The sequence below is a fragment of the Pholis gunnellus genome (genome assembly GCF_910591455.1).
Source record: "Pholis gunnellus genome assembly, chromosome: 8".
In the NCBI taxonomy this organism is placed as follows: domain Eukaryota; kingdom Metazoa; phylum Chordata; class Actinopteri; order Perciformes; family Pholidae; genus Pholis; species Pholis gunnellus.
In genome coordinates this window covers 3,355,694-3,378,864 of record NC_136534.1, presented here as the reverse complement: position 1 = coordinate 3,378,864, position 23,171 = coordinate 3,355,694, and the positions used below count along the sequence as shown (strand labels likewise).

The 23,171-nt window shown below is 44.8% G+C and overlaps 2 protein-coding genes across 2 annotated transcripts in view; one reads left to right on the top strand and one right to left on the bottom strand.

The window, feature by feature from the left end:
• The window catches only part of nipal2 (NIPA like domain containing 2), a 29,229-nt gene extending 19,410 nt beyond the window's left edge, over positions 1–9,819 (top strand). The window contains exons 4-11 of the mRNA XM_079165289.1: positions 2,667–2,726; positions 3,826–3,947; positions 5,424–5,520; positions 5,765–5,900; positions 6,146–6,234; positions 8,999–9,062; positions 9,144–9,241; positions 9,383–9,819. Coding sequence (XP_079021415.1) covers positions 2,667–2,726; positions 3,826–3,947; positions 5,424–5,520; positions 5,765–5,900; positions 6,146–6,234; positions 8,999–9,062; positions 9,144–9,241; positions 9,383–9,486 — 770 coding nt within the window. The 3' untranslated portion in view covers positions 9,487–9,819. The remainder of the gene's footprint in view (positions 1–2,666; positions 2,727–3,825; positions 3,948–5,423; positions 5,521–5,764; positions 5,901–6,145; positions 6,235–8,998; positions 9,063–9,143; positions 9,242–9,382) is intronic.
• A 557-nt stretch (positions 9,820–10,376) lies between these two features.
• On the bottom strand, positions 10,377–23,058 carry pop1 (POP1 homolog, ribonuclease P/MRP subunit). Its single transcript, XM_079165482.1, has 16 exons — positions 22,997–23,058; positions 22,640–22,751; positions 21,947–22,084; positions 21,473–21,648; positions 21,090–21,350; positions 20,904–20,991; positions 20,569–20,747; positions 20,146–20,420; positions 19,936–20,029; positions 19,754–19,862; positions 18,030–18,149; positions 16,133–16,254; positions 15,797–15,988; positions 13,081–13,235; positions 12,145–12,447; positions 10,377–11,523 (listed from the first exon to the last, which is right to left on the bottom strand). The coding sequence occupies exons 2-16, from the start codon at positions 22,746–22,748 to the stop codon at positions 10,827–10,829; spliced, it is 3,018 nt and encodes a 1,005-aa protein (XP_079021608.1). The 5' UTR covers positions 22,749–22,751; positions 22,997–23,058; the 3' UTR covers positions 10,377–10,826.
• Positions 23,059–23,171: the final 113 nt, after the last annotated feature.

Sequence of the window (23,171 nt, the reverse complement as noted above, 5' to 3'; positions counted from 1 at the left end):
CCTGATTCACTCACTGCATCAGCATTGTTCCCAGATGTCACCCTGCAGCACTTGTATCATTGATTTAGATGTGTTGCTGTCGCTGTGTGAAGCCGTCTGTTTTGAATCAATTGAAGTAGATCTTTGGCTGTCATTGTGAATATGAAACCTGTGAAAATGTATTCAATGTATCCTCCTACAACGAGTCGTACGATATCTCACAAAAAAGTTACTCCTCATTTTTTTTTTTTTCTACGTTTTCCTATGAAAGCCCAACATTATGTGTCAGTTTCACACGCGGCAGGAACAGCAGCGTCCTGGCTGTTTGATCCATCCCACAATACTCCCGTCCATCCGCTGTGGGGGTTTTATTCTTCCTGGTTCATGATTACAAAGATTACACATTGATTTCTTGGGATATTTAGGAATTACAGCGCATTCATTTTGGTAGGTAGGTGTGACAACAGCCTGGTTACTTCACAAAGTTTGATTTGTCCTTCAGGCTCAGAACTAGCACATTTGATTTGATAAGATCTAACATTACATTTCAAAACACCTGCACAGCATCTATATGACAACATTTAAAATGTCTGAGTTTGTTAAAGCCGAGCTCAATACTCGTGTCTTCACGGGATAAGAGAGCTTTCAAAAGTTAACATTTGTCTTGTGACGTTGTGAACAATACATCATGTGCACCATGGAGACTCTTCCTGTATTAGATCCTCTCTGGGAGATGACAGCTCCACTTTCACTGCTTTCATCCGTTCATGTCATGCGTGTTTGACACGGTGTGTTTTCCCACAGGGAGGGTCCCATTACTGCACATCTCAGAGAGCACGTAGAGTGGCAGTCCACACACACACACACACACGCATCCATAAACACACTGGAGCAGTGACAGACCTGTGTACCCCAGAGGTTACCACATCTCTCATTTTATCAAGCCGTGTGAATCTCACTTCGCACGGAGTTGCTATGGTTACTTGTTGGATCCAGCCGGCCCCAGAGGCAAAGAAGGATTCCTAAATGTATATGCGAACACGCTCACAGTATGAAATATTGAACAAGAGACTGTTTCATCAGAATACCAAGGAGAGTCTTTATAAACTTCCAATTTGACAGTAATGTCCCCGCGGCATCATGCACATCCAGGCCTTGTTTTAAACGTCTCCTCTGGAAGACACTCCATCAGCATGATGTTCTTCAGTCACAGACACTGAGCACACTTGAGGGGAAATGTGGCTTTAGTTTTTATGTTCATATTAAGCTTTACTATTAGCTCGGGTTTATTACCGTTGACTAAAATCGACCCTCAGGTTGAAGCATTTTGCTAATTAAACTGCAACCGTGCTCCACAGTCAATGAGTAACATCCATATTGATAAAGTGTCTGTCATGCCACAGCACCACAGTGATCCCGAGAGTGACTCGCTTGTGTCTCCCCGACATATTGTTTATGCTCTGTAGCTAATCTGCTTATAATGGTGATTTAACCTGTACACAAACTCCTCAGTATTATCCTGCATGTTTTCCTGTTCAATCTGTCTGCGTGCCATCACATGCAGTTGTGTCCAAAATCTCCCATCTGCCCCAGCTGAAATGTTGGTATGCATAACAACATACTGACGGATAGGGCGCTCAGTGGTGCTGCTCAGTGTTGAGGACCTCCAGCATGGCAGCTACAGCGTGTTATGTAAACTGACCTCCTGGCTGACATGCTGCCATCGCTCGCTCGTTCATCTGCCCCGTCCCCCCGTCAGTCTGTCCACTGCCAATTTGTCTTCCAGCTTGTTTTTTTCTGTCTCAGGCAGCTAGTCCGCCTGTGTGGCCACCCATCCGTGCATGTTGATCTGTGTTTCTGCATTATACACGTCTGCCTTTCTCGCTATCCGTCTCCGCGACAGCCAAATGTTGTACGGTCGTATATACAGCCCCCCCCCCCCCTGCATAAGAAGACTAATCTGGGCCACGTGACACTGATTGCATTGCAGCGTCTCCGTTTTTGACAGTGATATTGACGAATGGCTTCACGAAAAGTGTGGCGAGGAATAGCACCTCACCGTAATTTGATGCTTATGAAGTCCTAACGAGTTCCATTTATCTGAGCACGCTGACAGACTGTATCAAGCTGATCGCTACAAACCTGTCAAGCATTGTGTGCGTATCAATTTATGCAGTTACACATTTGCACATAGTCTCACTGTGTGTACGCGTGCATGACTGAGTGCTCTGTGTGTACTGCACATGTGTCTGTACATATGTTATATATGAGACATTGTGGTGATATTCTCACAGTAAAATAGAATTACTCCTCATCCAATGACAGTTCACAAGTATACAGCCAGTGTGTTTGCAACGCTGTTTATTGGTATTTGTTCATCAACTCAAGTATCCGACCCTGCTTGTGATTAAACTGACATGTTGCATCAACATAAAAATCAATCCAGAATATGAGGCTACAAAGGAAACATGTTTTTTATTGTCAGGGGACAAGGGGATTGTGGTCGTGATAAACAACAGAGATCTATCTACAATTCAAATGATTTAGTGTCTAGACTATGTATCTTATTGCTTTAAATAAAGTGAGATCGAATTGTGTACGAGTTCACATTATATTCTAGTAGGCTGAATAGAAACTGTGTTTCATTGATGGTCAAACTAACAGGAATTTATATTTTCTCTTCCCAGCCAGCGTTGCCATATCTGTGATTTTCCTCAAGGAGACGGTGCGCGTCTCTGACATTGTCGGTAAGCAAACGCTCCAGCCTGGATCACTGAGGACATACTTGAGAAGTAACATCTAAAGAGTTCAGACATATCAAAGTGACTTGTCTCAGTGTGAAATCAATCCTGAGACGGAGATAGAAACATTTGTATACACTTGTTAAAACGTCTAATTGCTGTCTGTTTCTGCCAGTGGGGGAAGAGGAAGGAATCTATTCAGCAGACAGCCTATTGTTGTATGAGAAGCTATTGTTTGTCATGACAATTTGTGGAGGGCTGCTAAATGTCGTGTTGGTCGTCACAATGGCACATTATCACAACTGCTGGATTGGAAATATGTCATTGTATGGAAGTTTTATTTATGAAGGGAAGTACTGAGAGCAGTGACCCGTTTGCAAAAAGTTATACAAACTGACCAAAGATGTAAAAGATGAATGACCAAAACAACAAAAGGATGAGAAGTAGAAATGAAAGCAGCATTCAGCTTGTGTATGTTATTCATGTTTCAATACATCATGTACACTGTAAAGCACAAGAGTATTCTGAATGGGATTCCTTTGAAAGAGTAACTAAAAGCTGGCTTTTAAGGAGAGTCTTTACCGTTATATTGATTTATTTGATATCTCAAATGTTGTATTATATAACGTTTACACATATATATATATATTAATGTTATACAACATACGACATAAAATCCATTGACAGCCATGTTAAAGATTGATGAATGCTCTTTAAACGGTCTGTAGACAGTCATAACCATACCTCGGTGTAACAGCTTATAGTACATGGTACAGCCTCATCACTGTAGCAGCCTTATTGTTGTGCAGTAAATTCAGCAGCAACATGCTGATGTGTCAAACCAGACAACATAACTAGGCCCAGGCCTAAATGAACTGCTGTGGCTGCCAGAAATCTAAAACATGCGTGTATTGTTTTGTTTACATTTTTTTGCACAACAAGAGAAATGTAAAGTTTTGCAGCAGATCTTAAAATCACCTTCATTATGAACAGCCAAACATATGCAGTTGACCAGATTTTGAAAACATTCCATTATTTGCCACTGCAGTAGTTCTGAGACCTGAACCATTTGACCAGACTCTCGCCCTCCGCTGTCTCTCCACAGGTGGCTCCCTGGCCATAACGGGGACATATGTCCTGGTGACGTTTGCCCCCCACACCACCACACACATCACAGCCCATCTGATCCACTACTACGTCGTCAGCTGGTACTTCCTGCTTTACCTTGTATGTAACCCTTTAATGAGTCCAGTAATATACATGTGTACGTAAGCGTGGTCTCGCTTCCTCAGAGCTACTGTTGGTATGTCCAAATGGGTCGTTGTATGTTGCATTTTTAGCAGCAGACTGCTGAGACGTCCTCAAACATGTCCCTGCATACAGACCTGCTGTTAGTTAGCCCGTTGGGTTTCATGGAGTTTGTGAAGTGTGGAGCCAGTCCAGTCATTCTCTATGTTATTCCACTCAGTATCTCAAAAAATGCTGCCCCCACCTCATGATCTGAAAGTGCATTAACACACACACCCATATGCTGTCCTACTTCAACTTCCTCCTGCAGGCAGGGATGGCATAGACATAGCTATTACCATAGATACGGCTTTGAAACAACCTGCTCAGCGCTGAAATGTAAATGTTGATGCTAGTCTCTTCGATGCTTTTAAAAGGAGGATTTCTGCAGCAGAAGGTCATACACATCCTGCTGCATCTCCATTGATGCCAGGGCTCCCGTGATAGCAGCAGAGAGCCTATGTAGCCTTTTGCATTTCTGATATTTATAGACTTTTCATTTCATACAGTATTTTCTTTTATGAACCTGAAAGCTAGCCCGCAGTATAAACAGTGAATGCGTGCCCTGGGTAGCAGTGCTGTCATTATTCAGGGAGCAGCGTCTCTCTCAACCATATTCCACTTTCCACTCTCATGGAGCCCTCTATGCTGAACTCATGTAAACACGCTGAGAAACCAAAGAGCTACTGGATGCAAACCCAAAGAGAAACGTTCAAACGGATATAAGGAAACCGCAGATGGACGGACAGATGTTTTCACATCGATGTAGCCTCTGCGTCTGGCTGCAGTGATGGATGGCGTGTGAGAGGCTGCGCTGTTTTCCATTTCTGGCAGTGCATCGTGAATACACATCAGCCCTCCGGAGGAACAACCTCCGGCTGCACGGGATGAAGATTAATCAGAGGGAAGTGAAATATCCAAACGCTGTCTTCTCGTTACTCCCAGAGGTCATATTATTGTCCAACGACTTCATCTGGGAGACTCGGTGTCATTCACAGTGTGTGCAGTGTTAAGTTCTACATGTATCTCTCTAAATCCATTTAAATAGGCCCTCTGATTAACATATTGACACATATACGGGTGGTTTTAAAAGGTCAGCTTGTCCTTGCCTTTTCTCCCCTCAATTCTACTTTTGTACTCCTTCCATTAGAGCAGGATGCTATAGGACTCAAAGGACGGCCCTGGGCCCCTCTTCATTAAAGACCCGGCAATTTGTTACATTTTTCCGCCACGGCCATTTGTTTCAATTAAAGCTCGCCGCTCATTGCCCGCATGCAGCACTTTGTTACACAGATAAGACGGGCAGTATAGAGTACAATTTCAGAGCAATTCAGATTTTTCATTTGCTGTGCAAAGTTGGAGGAAATGGGATTAATGAGTTTTGTATCCCCTCCCTCTCTCTTTCTCTCTCAACAGTTCTCAGAGGTGATCGTCTTTTGTATCCTGCTCTACGTGTACAAGAGGAGGAATGTGAAGCACATCGTCATTGTGATGCTGCTGGTGGCCCTGCTCGGTATGAACAAATGGAAGCTGTCTGGTTGAGGGCAGGGGTTCTGGATTAAGCCGTTTTTAGGCAGTCAGAGGTTGCTTTTGTTGCCTGGCTACCGAAAGCGGATAAGAGCTGAGCGGAGCGCGATGGAGGGGGGGGGGGTAAACCTAGTAATTCACTAAAACTCCTCTACAAATCAGCATGACCTGATGAGCAAGTCCTCTATGGCTCTATGCTGATGTGATCTGTTGCTTCTCTGTTGCCGCAGCCTCTCAGACAGTCATCTCAGTCAAAGCCGTGTCAGGGATGATCACAGAGTCCATAAGAGGCCAGATGCAGCTCATCTACCCCATCTTCTACGTCATGCTCATCATCATGATCACCTCCTGCGCCTTCCAGATCAAGTTAGTCAAGGTTTTCCTCCCTCTTCCTCTGTGTACCTTCCTTTTCTTCTTTCAGCCTCTTCGCTCAAATCCCTCGTGTTTGCCACAGGCTGTGGATGTAATTTGGACTTTCCAGTTCCTGAACAAACTGAGGGAAATGATGACACTGCACCTGCAGTATCATGGCGGATGACTAGGCCGCTACGTATTGTCTCTATAACCAAGGTCCTTCTGTTCACTGCAGCTCTCGAATCTCCTCTCCACAGATTTCTCAATCAGGCAATGAAAATGTTTGATGCCTCCGAGGTGGTTCCTATCAACTTTGTGTTTTTCACCGCCAGTGCCATTGTTGCAGGTATGTCACCTTTAAAGCCTTCACGTTTTACTCACTGCCTTCTGTTTTCCTGCTGAAATAATAATACTGTCAACAAATCTTATGAAAAGACCAAAACCACCAATGAATTGATCCAATACTGTTCTGTGACTAAGACCTCCAATGTTGTCTGAACAGGTTCCTTTATAGCCACTGAAGCTTACTTTCAGTCAATCCCACGTACATTGTCCTGGTGCCACAGATACAAGCACACTAAATATGTAATAATCTGCGGCTGAATAATGTCCCCAACAAACGAATAACTCCACGTGTTCATCAGAGAGGCCTAACTACTCAGGTCAAAGTAAGACGTGATAGGAGTTACCGCTTGTGACTGAAGCAGTGGTATGAGAGGTGCGCCTCAGGTTCAATCCTATGCACTGCCCGAGGAATCACTTAGTTACCATCACCACGGCAACCTTTCATTGCTGCCAGACACACACAGGTGATTGAGATGAGCTAATTAGTGCAGGTTGACACACACACACACACACACACACACACACACACACACACACACACACACACACACACACACACACACACACACACACACACACACACACACACACACACACACTGCACACTTTAAGGCTCTCCTTATTTACTCCGTTAGCAGAAATAAAAACTCCATTCAAGCCTTACTATGTTCCACATCTTTTATATATTATTGGTATTTTTAAACTTTTAAAGGAGAGCAATAGAACTATAAGTCTTCAAAAGGTTCAGAGACTGTGCACATTGGCCCTTTTCACAGCATGTCATAGCAGGTGTTCCAGTGACCCAACATGCACTAAAGACCCTCTTACAGTCTGTGAAGAATGATGACTTAACCACCGAATGCAACCTGAACAAATGGACTCTCCACATCTTGGTGCTCTTAGTGAGTGGATAGGATACATTAGCAAGTGGCCCAGTGTTTAGTGGCCAGATATATACAGTACATGGTGGAGAAAGCTATGGCAGCGTTACACCAAGGAGACATTACGAGCACACATGTCAAGACAAGTCATTTCGATGCTTCCAACTACATTGTCTGTGGTCATGTACAGAACGTCAAACACCAGGATGTATAATCTAGTATAGAGTAGTGAAAATCACCAGATAACACGGTGACTTGTCCAAATGAAACACCTGTTGCTCTGATCCTGTCAGAACTCTGTTGGAAATATTCATCCTGACAACCGAACATGCAACAGCCAGACATTTTGGTAACAGTTTTAGTTCAAAGTTCAACGCTCGCCATCTCTTCTGGGTGGCTTGGGCGAACCAACACTTCTGTCACCAACGTGCACGCGCATGTCAAAGGCTCAACACCAGGGCCTAAATGTTACAGCGCTACAATTAATGTTATATTACACCTGTGTTTACCCTGCAACGGCGAAAGGAATGGACACACCCTTCCTGCCTTTGGCCCTCGTGTTTCAATATAAAAGCCACAGGAGGCAACTGTTTCCTAACAGGGAACTCTGTATGAGGTTGTTTTTCTTTTCAAAATAAAAGCAGGAAGCTCAGGATGAGGCTTGTTTTTCACCCAAATACTTTTCTGTCCAACAACTTGCAGTTTTAAAGGATTATTCCACCCAAAAACTTCTGTCTAACGAGTTCATTTATTTCACCTTTGATAGTATCGTACAGTTTAGATTCCAGCTTTTCCAAATGACATGGTTCTATCCAGGAAGATTCTGAGAAATGATTAGGAAGTGTTTCTTAAATGCGCTAAAGATTCTTGTCCTGTATTCACCAATGGGCTGAGTACCACAGACAGCGAAGGGAAGTCACAAAGTGTTGCGAGGCATTGTTGATTTTGGTGTTTTGATTCCCAACTCAAACACTTTTTCTGATGATGTGCTGCAAAGCTCGCTATGATTGAAATCGATTCATAACAACACGGCCGAACATAACGCACAGTCAAGATGGTGATTCACTCCCGTGTGTGTGAAGCACTCAGGAGTCCTGGTTTAGTGGAAGCCCCACAGAAGGTCAGGTCTCCATTATCCTGTCAGTAATAATGTTCTTTGTTCAATCTGAAAACATCAATTCAGGCCGTTTTTAAAAAGCAGTTTTACTTTATTATTTATTAGCTTATATTAGGATTTAAATGGATCCGTCCTCACCAAATCCATTATCTTCTTTTTTTAATCTTCTGGTAGATCAACTGCTGATGACGTGACGTCATTTCTAGTTATTTGCAGTGCAGGTGCAGCTCCAATGGAGTGTAATAGCAGAACATGTTCCAGCGGTCTAAAACATCCGTTTTTGGATTAACAGCTCTTTTCTGTCACATCCTGTCATTACACAGACACATCCGTCACAAGGCGTGTGGTGATTTGAGCTGCTCTCACCTTTTTCTGAGGATCTCCCGCTCTGAGGATCTCCCACCCACACATAGAACCAGCAACAACAAACTGCTGATGTATTACATCTGGCAGCATAGGAACATCTGGGGGTGGACTCCTCCTTGAAGATTAGTTTTGTTCCATGTTGAAGAAAATGATTGCTTTTCTCAGGGACGGTGACGTGAGCACAGGAGAAGTGAGTCGATAGTTTCCTATTGGAGAGGGTTGATCTGTGACCCAGCCAACATTTTGTTCCTCATTCAGTTAATAATCGAACTCTCTCCTCTCGTCATCCCAGTGTAATGTGTGCTCAGCATCAAACAAAGCACTCGAGATGATCTACATTAGTCTGGTTGGTATTCTGTGAGAAGTGAAATGCATTTTAATGTGCCGTCTCCATTTTGCAGGGATAGTGTTTTACCAGGAATTTGAAGGCTTGGCTTTACTAAACATTTTCATGTTTCTTTTCGGGTAAGTGTCCCAATCACACGCCAGTATTTGCAGCTCATTACATTGCAGTATTTACAGTCCCTCCCTGAAACTCTTCTGCAGCTGTCTCCTGTCTTTCCTCGGAGTTTTCCTGATAGCCCGAAACCGGCCAAAACTAAAGAAACAAGAACCCGATTTCATCGCAATGGATACGATTCCTAGTAAGTTTCTAAATCCGCTCTATTCACAATGCCGTGTGTTACACACATACTCTATTTGTGACCCTGGATTTCTTGGACTGCTAATGTCTGCAGCCCTGGCAGCAGGGTCCATCTAATGGGCTCTGCTGTCTGCGTTCACAGGGAGAAGCCACACAGACAAAGTGCAGCCTGAGGCCACGACTCAGACATACGGATCGCTGGCAGCCAAACTCATGTGCAACAGCCGGACCCACGAAGACTCATAGGGGCGGCTCCATCTGTCAGGACTGGAGTATTGGGTGGAGGTGTGTGTGTATATATAATTCCTGCCGGGTACTTCAATAATATCTATTTATAGAAATGAATGGTAGGCATCAATTCACAATTGGTGGCCATATTGGTCTTAGATTTCTCAAAAATACCAAGTATCTCTTTAAATATCCCAGAAATCTCTCAAGTTAAACTATTTCCAGCAGCGTTATGTGGAAACAATTTGAGAAAAAATAGATCAAGGAGGGCACTGTGGTAAATGTCTTCCAATATAACATGTATTAAGTTCATCAATTGAATAAATCAGTTGTCAATAAACAAGGACAAGATCCGTTTCCCAGTGTGGAGAGTTCATGAAGTTCAGCAAAACAAGTGCACTGCTGCCCTCTAGTGGCGGGGGAGGCTCAAAGACGTGTGGTGATCTGGAGTGAAGTGAATTATCTTCATATGAAATGACAGAAGTAGCTCAGCAGAAGTTATACACTGTAAACCCTTCCTGGTGTCTGTTGGTCACTCAGGTTTGACTTTGTGTGAAATCCCCCAGCATGCATCTCTCTTAAACCAGATTCCAGGAAGATGGAATGGAGCTCTCTTCAAAAGCACTAGTGCCCGGCCATCTTTCCCTCAAATAAACCTCATTCTACTACACTCAACTGCTACCAAACTTCAGTGTTGCCGAGCAACGGAACTCTCATCTGCCACCTACACATTATGGGATGTGTGGGAAACCAGTGTTCATGCCAGTATATATAAAAAGAATAGTAAAGCATCAGTTGTTCAGTGCATTTACTTACCAGGGCCAGGCCACGGTGCTGGGACACTTCAACAGAAAGTGACGGCAATTAACCAAAGATGACAAATTCTGCTAAATGCATCATGGGTATTTTATTAGCTTATGTTCAAACAATGTTCAATTCAGTGGCGTTTTTAAAACCCGAAACTTTTCTCAAATTCAAACCCATTAATTTGACCTTTAAAAAGAAAGAATGTATATAATGCCATAATGAGCTTATTTTAGAGGGATGTCAAATTCGCCATAAATGAATTCATTTTGGAAACCCAGTTGTATTTAACTGATCTCTTTTGTGGAGCATTCCTGGGACACAGGCAGCCTTTCTCAACTGAAACCATGAGGATGCCTCTCCCAGAGATAAATATACTAACTAAAAAAAGATTAGTCCAACAACGCCACCAAGTAACTGCATGCCATTAAGTCTTCAGTACCCTATCAGGGCACAGGGATCACTTCGTGAATGAAGCAGCATGCGACTTCATTACAGATCATTTCAGGCCTCTGCAGGACAGAAGCCGCGTTGATCTCCCTCAGATGTTTCAGTCACACCTCTAGGTTGACTTTAGCGAAGCCGTAGTGCAGGGAGTCAGGGTTGCGCAGCAGCAACTTCCCTCTGTGTCCCGCCGGCTGGTTGAGGAGGGTGTTGAGGAGACCGGCCACGCTGACGAACCCCAGCGCCTCCCCGCATCCGGCGGACAGGGAGAAGTCGCCCTGGGTGACCCAGCCTAGCGTCACCCGGGAGCAGTGAGCGGTAACGCTCGGCAGAGGGTCCGGACACAGCCCGAAGGTGAGGTCCGGGGAAGACTGGGGGGAGGATTTGGGCCCTTCAGATGTGATGGGGTTTGGTTCAGAGGCCGAGGGAGGGTCTGACTCTTTGCCCTCCGTCTCATCCGAACACAGAGACGAGGCAGCAGCCGTCTTGGGGCTTTTCTTTCGGCGTCTAATTCGACTTTTAAAGTGGTCTCTGTGCGGCGGCTCCTGGGGGCCGCAGCCGCCGGGCTCTTTGTCCAGCAGCTTCAGGTCCTCCGCGGTCGGCACGCACACCATGGCGTGGAGCTCTGGTTTGCCCTTGGACAGCAGCGACAGGCGCACCCACACCAGACTCGTCCCGTGTGCTGAGAGAAACGCCGTCATGGCCGCCCGGTCGAGAGGAGACACACCGCCTCCACGGAGCGCCCTTTGACCTTTAGATGTCGTGGGTCTGCACCAACTGGAGAGCAACCTCAGCGACTTTCTGTTCCTGGGAAGCATTAAAAGAAGAAAGAAAAAAACAATATCCATTTATAAAAGTGATTCATATGCAAAAGAGAACGTTGAGCACCCCGAGGGTCATTTGATTTGGTTGAAGCACATTTTTTAATTCTAATGCTGAAAAGGCAGCCAATGGACAGTGAGAATCCATCTAATTTCTTTCTCATAAAGTCAGTCGTTACTCAAAGCTGGTGTGATGGTTTTATGAGGATAGATGCAGCTCTCCACTAATCTCCGTGATGTATTGCAGCAATTTAAGGCTGGATGTACTTTGGGTATTCTCATCAGGGACGTGATGATGAAAGGGAGGTAGACGGGAGAAGCACCATGCATCTAGCCTGTCAAAAGGTCTCTTTCATAAAAGAATAGGAAAGTAATGATTGGAAGCCAACAACCCCCCACACTAAAAACGGTGAACATTTCTTCTCATGGGACCTTTTAAAGTGCATTACTATTGTTAGAAGTGTGATTTAGATGTGCACGATGTAAAAGGGAGTTTGTAAAACTGCAGTGGGCGTGTCTTGACATGAGTTTATTTTCACAATAAGACAAGCGAGAGGATGACAAAAAAGAAGAGAATAAATGTTAAGTATAAAAGACAAACGTGTACCTCAGTACAGTGACTCGGCTCGGAGGCTTTGTGACAGTGACGTCTCGGCATGGCGTCGCCTCCTCCATCACCACGTCGGCCTCCGTTGCGGTGTGGGTCCGGCCGTCTCCTTCCTTCTCCTCTCCTCCTTCCTTCTCCTCTCCTCCTTCCCTCTCACCTCCTCCCTTCTCCTCTCCTCTTTCCCTCTCCTCTCCTCCTTCCCTCAAGATGAGCTCCCACTCCTCGGCAAGCTGTTGCCACGGGCAACAGAAGGGGGCTAGACAGCCGTGTTTAATGTAATTGGTCCTTTTGGCCGGCGGACGCCTGCGGGAGGGGGGGGTCAGAAGGTCAAACCCTTGTCAAGCTGTTTGGGGGCAATCCTACCAATTTATGAAACAAATCACGACTGCTGCTCGGTTAGATAGTACAGAAGAGCAGCACGGCGCCTCTATTATCCTCGTGTGTGCAGAGTGGGAAAAGATCTGCATAATGGGAATTAACCGGGGTCAGAGCTCTGGAGTGCTTCCCTCCATCAAACCCTCTAATCCACCGACGTTCTCACCACTTACCTCGGCTTGTGAATGTTACCCTTTCCTAGCAGATGATTGTACAGTCATAAAGTGACAGAACACTACAAAGCATCTCCAGCTCCAACATGGTCTCATCATCACCTCACTTTATTTAACGGAGAACATTTTCCCTCACAGTTTAAAAAGGCTCATGTGAAGTTCGCCAATGGTCGATTTAAATATATTGAAACGAGTCCATTAGTAGGACGGACGTGCTATATTCTGGGCAATCAGTTTTCCATCAGCAGGCTGACGTACCAGTGATATGCCAAAATAATATTACAAGATACACAAAAGCTTTGGCAGTACAACATGGCCCCACAGTGATCATAATAATCACACAACATTCATATCTCTGGTTCCCTTCCTGCTCAGGTTTTCAGCTGACCTTATGAACTTGTCCCGGAGCTGTGCCTCCTGCTCCTCCTGAAAGCGAACGCCTGCAGGGCAGTCTGGGTAATCATGGGGGAAGTGTGCGGCTCCTTTATTCTGACAGTGTTTCAGACTCATGGTCAGGCCTCCGATGCGAACTCCTCTGTACACCTTGCAGAGGGAGAGACAAAGCAGAGACTTGACAAAGTAAGCGAACCTGAGGGCTTCTAGTCCGCCGTTACATTTCAAAGTACATTGAACATTTCACAGTGCTTTTCCAAACAAAATGGAACCGCCCCAAAACACAAATGAACAAGGCAACCCACATAATGAAAAGCTCTTTCATACTGACATCCAATGTATGATACACGGTATACATGCGGCTTCACAGCACCTCAGTGAAATAACAGGAAACCTGCACGTTTAGTCTGAACAACAGTTACTGCCTCTCAGCTGTGGAACTCCACCAACCAGAGGTTTGCCCAAAATGTCATAGCGTCATCATTTTATCCTATTGGCCATTCAGGTGGAATTCTCATAATTAACACATGAATTATGGCCCAAAACGTGTTGAGTGGAATTTTGTTCCAAATTTGAAGAATTTCCCTCCAGGTGTTCCAGAGATAAACCTTCATGAGAACGGACCGGACGCGTGGCCTCCCAATCCCAGGGGAACAGGTAAAGAGGCAAAACTCAGCTTGTGTATGGATGACCTAACCCTCATTCTCACAGACAAGAGATCCGTACGAGACACCTTGTTTACTGTGGCCTCCGGAACCAAAATCAATAAAGCTAAATGTGAAATTCTCTGCCTTAACTGGAGAGAGCCAGTGGAACATCTAGGCCTTATACATAAAAAAAGATACTATCAAAGTCTGAGGAGTACAAATAGGAAAAGATATGGAAAACACCAATTAGGAGTCCAAATTACATAAATGAGGGGAAAGCTCCTCCAATGGCAAGACAGGGATCTTTCAATGACTGGGAAAGTCCTGGTTATAAAAGCAGGAATCCTTGCCTCCTTGACATCTTTGGCAACAACCTTTCCAATCCCACATGGGTTCATGATGACCCTTAGGAAAATCATTTTTCAATTCACATGGGGAGGGCAACACGAGAAACTAAAACGGGAAATAATGTACAGGCCTTTAGAGAAGCGGGGTAAAGGTGTCCCAGACATTGAAAGCAAGCTAAAGTCTATGTTTGTGACCCCAATCATGAAAGCTTGTTTGAAGCCTGAAGCAGCCCCAACTTGAGCCTTCTCTGCTATGTTTTGGGTAGGCCGCGGTGTGCTTAGAGCATGGGGCAAAAGGCCACCACAAACCATCCCATATGATACAGTGTTTTCATGCATGAAACAAGGTGTCATATGATAAAATCACAAGGACAGAAGTAGAACATGTTCTGTCACCACACCATTCAAGGTTAACCCCTGTGGGCACACCAACTGAAGATGAAACAGAGAGTGTATGGTCCAACGTGAATGAGTCCATCCTAACAAATAACCAGAGAGGTTTGGCCTGGCAAGTTGCAAATCAGTGTTTGAGAGGAGAAGGTGCACCCGCAGTGCAAAATGCCCTCGGCCTTCCTGTGGTGATAGTGAAACATGTCCTGCTGCCAGAGGTGTCTGGTTAATAGTGTCACCGTGGCTACAAGCGTTGTACAGACTTCCGCATTGTTACAATGACATAGCTTATGGCTGCCCACAAATAAAGGGAACAGCTAAGGCTAAAGAATGGTGGGCAGTCGTTAACTGTGTAAAAGGTCTATGAAGGGCGAGAAACGTACGGGTCATGAGAAGATACAGCACTCCACAGGAAATTGTGGTGAGAACCATGTTAAACATCTTTACAGGTTATCTGACAAGGGAATAAACATGTTAGTGTGGAGAGTTCCCCTAACTCCTTTTCTTTTTGCTAACGTGTAGCCTGAACTGGGGGGAAATATTAATTAGGAGGGATTGTTTTATCGTGTGCCGACAGAAGAGCTTGTGTGTCCTTGATGTTCATGGCCTGAGGAGGAAAGGGAAAATTACTATTGGTAAAACTATATTTCTTTTGGTCTGGTCTGATAGATGCATGGTCTGTGGAAGTGGAGAATGTTATTTGGGAAATTGTCGTTGGAAGTGTATAGTACGAACCTGAAAGTGTGGATCTCAATGTATGTAAATATGTTACTTGTATGCCCTTGAAATGGACTTAATAAAACGTCTGAAATTTGAAATCGATTGTCTTAAAACCTGCATTCTCTCTAATGTCCATCAGGGGGCGACTCCTCTGATTGTATAGAAGTCTATGAGAAAATGACTCTACTTCTCTCTTGATTTATTACCTCAGTAAACATTGTAAACATGAGTTTATGGTCTCAATCTCTAGTTTCAAGTCTTCCTCAATACAACATGATATTCATTTAGTAAATGATGGTCCATTTAGAGTCAAACAGACCATAAAGCAGGGGATGCTTTAGGGCGGGCTTACTGTGATTGACAGGTCGCTACCAGAGCCATATATGGCATCTCTACGTTACACCACATTCCAAATAGGGTAAATTGCGTTCATTGGTTGCGGAAAAAATATACAGTCTATGATCCTTCTACGTTATTTTAAGTAGGAATGTCCCCTCTACTCCTATCTTATTTCTATACTACTACTACTACTGTAGGGGAAATAAAATGATTGGCAGAAATGAAAAGAGAATGAAGTGAAATTCACTGCACTGTCCATGCTACCTACCAGTGGGACCCAGAAGGCCATGCCCCATCCTTTGGGAAGCAGCAGGTCCCACCCAGCACCCCAGGAGCTCATCTCATGCCCCACCTGCTTGCCAGGCTGGTGAACCAGCAGGATGGGGACTCGGCCCTGCAGGGGAGTGGGGCTCAGCCTGGAGCCCGGCACCAGCACCTCGCTCCTCATCCGGTTCAGCTTCTGTAGGCAATGCGGAGAACGTGCCCGAGGTGAGACACACATCTTAGCTCACCTGTGCTTCTCGGAATAGAGATGATAGGCTAAGATGTTAAGAAAAAAAGCACAATAACCATCACTGAAAAGTACGATGTGACATTTAACTACCTGCTCGGATATCTTGTTATCCGTGACGTTGTCCCGGACAGACCGCTCCCACAGGGAACTCTGACAGCAGTGTGCCGGCACTCCTCGTAACGCCAGCTCCCTCCTCAGCTCCTCTTCCAACTCTGAAACAAACACAGCACACACATGGCACGCTCCTGTATGACCGCCATCACTCGTGTCAGAAGAGACGTGTGAAGCTCCCTACGTCTGACCTATAACCCAACATTATTCATATATGATGCAGGTGTGATGAACTCTGAGCCTCCATGAATAGTTTGGTGAAGACACAGCCAGAAAAACAGCCACATTCACTGGGTTTCACATATGACATTTCATATCATAAATGTACAATGTAAATACTGTATACTGCAGGTTCTTAAAATGAGTGTGCAGAGATGAGATTGATCTTGGAGCTACAATGAAGACAATCATTACAGGATATGGTTGTTGTAATGGTACAGAGTCTGGTGGTGATCGGGATTGAACAGAGAATACTTTGGTGAATGAGAGAAGTTCCAGAAAAACAGAAAATTAAAATAATCTCAACATGTAACTAACAATCTATTGGTAAATGCTACAAAACCAGTCACACTTTGGGTAACATTAACCCCAATGCATGTCAGCAGGTGAGCAGCTCCGTTAACGAAAGAGTCAAACGTGAATCTCCCGTGTTAAACTAGTGACATCATTATTTTGTGATATCGGGCCTTATTATCCTGGATGTTAATGCTGATCAAGCTGCTGGTAAACACAAAGCAAAACATGTTAGTGTTGGTTTATTGTATCAATGGAAGACTGTAGATGTGTGGAATCCCTTGTGTGAAATTCAAGATGCCTTCTGAGGTGCTACAATGACCTGTTGGCCTACCACACTCCACTTATATCAAGTGACAAAGCAAACAAGGATGTGTGTAAGCACGGTCATAACGCATTAGATGAGAGAACTACAGTACCATCAATGAAATGTCATTCACTTTGTATTTTTTAAGATTGACTGGATTTATTTGGCCTCTTATTGTGATCTAGAAATGTGCAAACTGAGAAAAGCTCTACAGTGACGAGATGGACTAGGCGTTTTATCAGAAGTGAGCAAAATGAATCAGTTGTTGTCGGTCACTGAGAGTGTGTTTGGAGCACAGGGTCCTGCCAGGATTCGAACCTGGAACATCTGCATGGCCAGGCAGAGGCCCCCTGGAGCACAGAACCAGATGTGTACTCACTGAAACAACCTCATGACCAGAAACAACAGACTGATTCTATGCTCACCTAGAAAGCTGCTCTCAGTAGAGTGCAGATCTCCACCAGGTGTCTGCAACGACCGCTGCTACAGTGTTGATAGAATGAATGAATCTCAGCTACTGAAGCGTTTATTTAGGCTTCAAATCAATTTTTTCAACAATACCCGCATAAACGTGAGGTTGATAAAAATGTCACAGAATAACTGTCTCTGGCCACAGAGCAGCAGCGGCGATGCAGTATGTGTACTTAGCAGTAGCAATGCACTAAGCTGTGTGTTTACTGGTAGTTCTATAAAAATAAGGCACGCGCGCGCGCGCGCACACGCACACACACACGCACACACGCACACACACACACACACACACACACACACACACACACACACACACACACACACACACACACACACACACACACACACACACACACACACACACACACACACACACACACACACACACACACACCTTATTTAATGGTCAGGTTTCTGCTAGCTTGACTATATATAAGTTTCAATCTATCTGCACACTATGTGAAGTATAACAATTCGACATTAAAAACAGAGGGTATGATTTGAGTTTGGGGAAATTGTCTAACCCGGTGTATCTGTAAACTAACTGCTCACACTCCACTGTGTGTCTGCTCGGTCAGATTTTACCTTGTGCCTGCTTTACACAGGGTACAGCTTTAACCTTCTTTGTTGGTAAAGTCAGCCTGGGGTCATCAACAGTCAGACCCAGCACTGTGCCCGAGGGGAGCTCTCCAGTCGAATAGATGCCTGGATGAGTCACACAGTCACAGTCAGATGAACATGCACACACAGTCAGGGCCATACGTAATTGGACTGTGACACAATTTTTCCTTTTTACACAACTTCATTAGATTTGAAACTAATCAGTCAATATGTGGTTGAAGTGAAGACTTTCATCTTTAATTCAATGGATAAAACACAAATATCACATGAACCGTTTAGCAATCACGACCATTTTTACACATCCCCCACATTTTCAGAGGCTCAGAAGTAATCAGACAAATGGTTCCATGGCCAGGTGTGGCCGGTTCTGTCTCTATTTCATGACAAATGAGATAATAGGATTCAAAATGTTAAATTAGCATTTGGTAGCTGGTCCTTGGAACTCTCAGCATGCGGACCAAAAAGGTGTCAATGCAGGTGAAGGAGGCCATTGTTAGGTTGAAAACACTTAAACCATCAGTCAGATAACAGAAACAGGGTTGACCAAATAAACAGTTTAGTACATTCTTAAAAAGAAGGAATTCACTGGCAAGCTCACCAACACCAAAAGGCCCAGAAAACATCTAAAGTGGATGATCACAGAATTCTTACCTTGGTGAAGAAAAACCCTTCATAACATCTACTGAACACTCTGGAGGAGGTAGGCGCATCATTGACAAAGTCTAAGATCTCCATGAATCTAAATTCAGAGGGTTTACGACAAGGTGCAAACCTCTGGTAACACTGAAGAACAGGAAGGCCGATTAGACTAGAATGATGGGAAGACAAAAGTGTGGAGAAGGAAAGGAACGGCTCGTGATCTGAAACAAACCACATCATCTGTCTAACATGGTGGAGGCAGTACTATGACATGGGCCTGTCTGGCTGCCAATTGAACTGAGTCACTGGTGTTCATTGGTGATGTCACAGCTGATAGGAGCAGCAGGATGAGTTCTGAGGTGTTTCGGGCTAAACTATCTGTTCAAATTCAGCCTAATGCTGCAAAACTGATTGGACGGCGCCTCACAGTGCAGATGGATTATGACCTAAAACATGCTGTAAAAACAACCCAAGAGCTTCTCAAGGCAAAGGAATGGAATATTCTTCAATGGCCAAGTCAGTCACCTGATCTCAACCCAAGTGAGCAGCTTTTCACTTACTGAAGATAAAACTGAAGGCAGAAAGATCCACAAACAAGCAGCAGCTGAAGGAGGCTGCAGGAAAAGGTCCAGCAAAGCATCTCCAGGGAGGAAACTCAGCATTTGGTGATGTCTATGGAGCCAGACTTCAGGCAATCATTGACTGCAAAGGATTTTCCTCCAAGTATTAAAAATAATGATTATATTCACAATTACATTAGTTTGTCCAATTACTTTTGAGCCTCTGAAAATGTGGGGGGGGGGTGTAAAAATGGTCGTATTCCTAAACGGTCATTGTGATTTTTTTGTTTTATCCATTGAATTAAAGCTGAAAGTCTACACTTCAACCACATATTGACTGATTAGTTTCAAATCCACTGGAGTTGTGCAAAGAGGCAAAATTAGAACAATTGTGTCACAGTCCAAATACCTAGATGGCAGAAAGTAAGCATTATCTGATGGAACGCGATACTATTTGGATTCACATTGAAAAAAACAACAACAACAGACCTTTCAGCAGGTGAAAGACATCGGCTTGTTGTTGATGCAGATTCATCTTGCTCTCGCTTCTGCAGTGCTCAGGCCACCAGAGGGAAGAGGGCTGGGATTTAGTCATTTCCTTAAAGAAGAACAAAAACCTCATGTAAAACAGTCCTCCAGAGTGAAATGCAAACAGATTTCATAAGTCTTACATCACAGTCTGTAGCCGCTTCCATAATTTCCGCCAGAACCGAATGGGACTGTGGTCCAATCAGACGATAGCGTACAAACTCCATTGTGAGATCACTGCAACAGATGTCAAATAAGATAATCCACATCACCATTTGGAGTGAAAATAATGAATTGAAGCCAAACTTTACTCTGTATGCATCTCAATTAAATTCCATGCTAACTACGCTAACCTTATAACTATCCCATTTGAGCTGGACTTCCAGGTAACTGGGGTGGTGGGAGATCTGGTTCCATCTCCCAGGATCTTCTTGGCAGGAGGTTCACTGGCATCTTCACAGGTTCGCTTTCTCTTGGTTCCAGTCATCTGCTTGGCCTCAGGTTTTTTTTCAGGTTTTGGCTCCGGTTCTAGGGCGGGAACAACCTCAGCAGGTGTCACCGCTGGATCAGCGGGAGGAAGTACAGCCTCACAGCACTGGCAGACAGTTTGTAACTCAGGAAGAAGGTCCTGCAGGGAGCACACGTCGACGTAGAGTTACCGTCTTGCTGTCACTCCATTCAATATCATATCAACTACAATTAAACCTTTCACCAAGAATTATTGTCAGAATATTACATCCTAAATATTTTCAATTTTCATAAAGCACCCACTGCACCTGTTTAATATTGGGATGAGCCCAAATCCATAGCTGCCTGTGGGTTGAGCCCTGTGCACGGGGTCTCCAGAGGAAGGTGACAGGGCCCAGGGGCTGCATCGGGTACTGTCCTGCTCTGTACACCACCACACTGCCCTGTCTCTGCCCTGATAGACACAGTGCTGCAGCAAATGTGGGACCTGGAAGACACACACCACTCGCATATCATGCCAGTTGTTCCAACACACCTTTTAAAATTTTACCTCTATGAAAATAGGCCCACATTCCTAATATTTTGGAGCATTAATTATAGACCAAATGTGTTTATTTGTGGTTGGTGTAGGGCGTATTCTCACCAGTCTCCTTGCTGGTCAGCTGGGACAGAGAAGCCAGCAGCTTGTCTTCCTCTCCCTGTAGCTCAATGCAGCAGTAGTAAGACAGGTCCTGAGTCAACAAAACCAAAACAAGGTCACGCTTGTCGTACTGGCAGTGAAATCCCGTTAATGACATCTTCATTTTGGGACAAAATGAAAGCCAGTTACCTGCAGCAGGCAGTGGTTGCTCATTGCCCTGTAGCTAGGCCGGTAGCACTTGTATGTGGGTCTGTCCCCGAGGCAGTAGCCCCACTTTTTCACCATGTGGAAGCGCTTGGCGTGCCAGATGTGCGTCTCCAGCCACACGTTCTTCCTCTGGCGGCGGTTGAACTCCAGCAGCAGATTTCCGTGCCGGCGGCGGGCCTTGCGGCTCCTGCCCTTTGCCTCTTCCTTCTTCTTCTTGGAGCCGGCCTGGAAGCTCTTCTCTCGCTGGAGGAGGGAGGACACAGAAATGTCACTGTGCTTGGAGAAGGACAGTCAGCTTATGGAACACCAGACGTAGAACGACAGTGGGACGTCACGGTGCGAAGAAGAAATATTCAGAGCTTTACCATTCTGTTGGCCACATCTCTCAGCCTGCAAGGGAGCCGCTTGGTGTTGTGGCTCATGGCCCGTCTCCTCATGTGTTTGGGCAGGGCTCCAAACACATGGCAGCTGCCCGTTGTCTTGGTGACGGCTTTCAGCATGGTGCTCACCTCCGCCGCCCTCACCCTGGCAAAAGCTCCAGCTGAGTATGGACGGGAGCAGGGGAGAAGGGTGGAGGCACTGAACTTAATGCTTCAGTAATCCGACTATTGCATTTGCAGTGTTCCAAGTTAGTGTGTGTTTACTTGAAAGACAATAAGAAAAAACTAGACCACACAAAAACAATGGATCTAGGAGTAAAATCTGATCATTTTCTATCAGAAATGGTGTACGATGGATCTCAATAGCCATTCACACGGGGTGGTGGAGACATTATAAAAACACCGTATTTACTGCATGCAGTAAAATGTGAGTTGGTAGGAGTGGGACAACGCCTTTACCAGTGATGTACTTGGGCATCTCCTTGGCGTAGTCTCCACCATCCCACTGGTGTCCTCGGACCCATCCCCCCCGCTGGGAATGGTTCTTTGTCCTTTCTGGGTTTGGATGGACGCCAGATGGACCATCACCACCTCCACCTGTGGAAAGATCATTACTTTGTCATATTCCTCATGTTTTAAGAATGTGTTTGTTGAAGAAGCACAGTAAGGGTTCTGTTCTGTATATTAGCCTATCCATGTGGTTCTGACCTAAATCAGTTTTGTAACCTTTATTATTGTTATTATTATGTGCTTTTGCAATCTTAGCATATTCTTAAACTAATTTGTGTTTAGAATATCTTAGCATAGGAGCCCACAGCTCATTTTACCCAGAGATCCCCTAAGAAATTCAAGTTTTCAGATCCACTCTGGCCCAGAGAAGCCAGAGAAGTCAGAGAATGGAGAAGTTGAAGGCAGTCAAATTAGAGCTGACATGGACTGTGTCCTGTATATAAGAGATGTGTTGGTGGTCATGTTGACTGATTCACAGAGACATGCAGAGATAGAATTAAACGATGGTGTCGGACAGGACGCTGACGGAAATCTGGCAACGAGGTCAAGGAGAGCACGAGGAGTGTAGAGGGCGCATACAGCATCACACGAACAGAGGCTGACATGTTGGACCAGAACAGATAAAAAGAGAAGACACAGTACCGGTGACCAGAGCGTCCCCACCGTTCTTCTGGGACGAGGATGTGTACTGAACACTGGCGGGCTGGTTTCTCATCTTCTTCTCGCGCATCTTCACTTTAGCTGCAGACATTTTCTACAGAAAACAACAGGGCACGTTTTAGACAACAGCTGACAGCCTGGCAGATTAGCTACAGGAGAAGCTGACACTTCAAACACCAGCGTGACTTGCCAGTATCCGCTATTGCTAGCGTTAGCCAGCTAGCTAGGCTCCTTTACTCCACGTTAAGTTGTGGTTTGTTTAGCTAGCTAATTAATTAACAACAACGAATACGATACATCTAACAGAAGGTACAGCATGGTGCCACAGCATATGTTCACCTCTAGATTCCCCAGTATTATAGTACGTCAGAAACCTTGCTCAACATGTAGACGTCCTCTCTACTTCCAGTCAGCTACCATGTGAGTTTTCCTCACGTTGGTTGACGTAATGTTGCTTCCTGACACGTGGGGTTCATGGGAAATGTAGTGTATCGGCGCAACTAAATGTTATAAT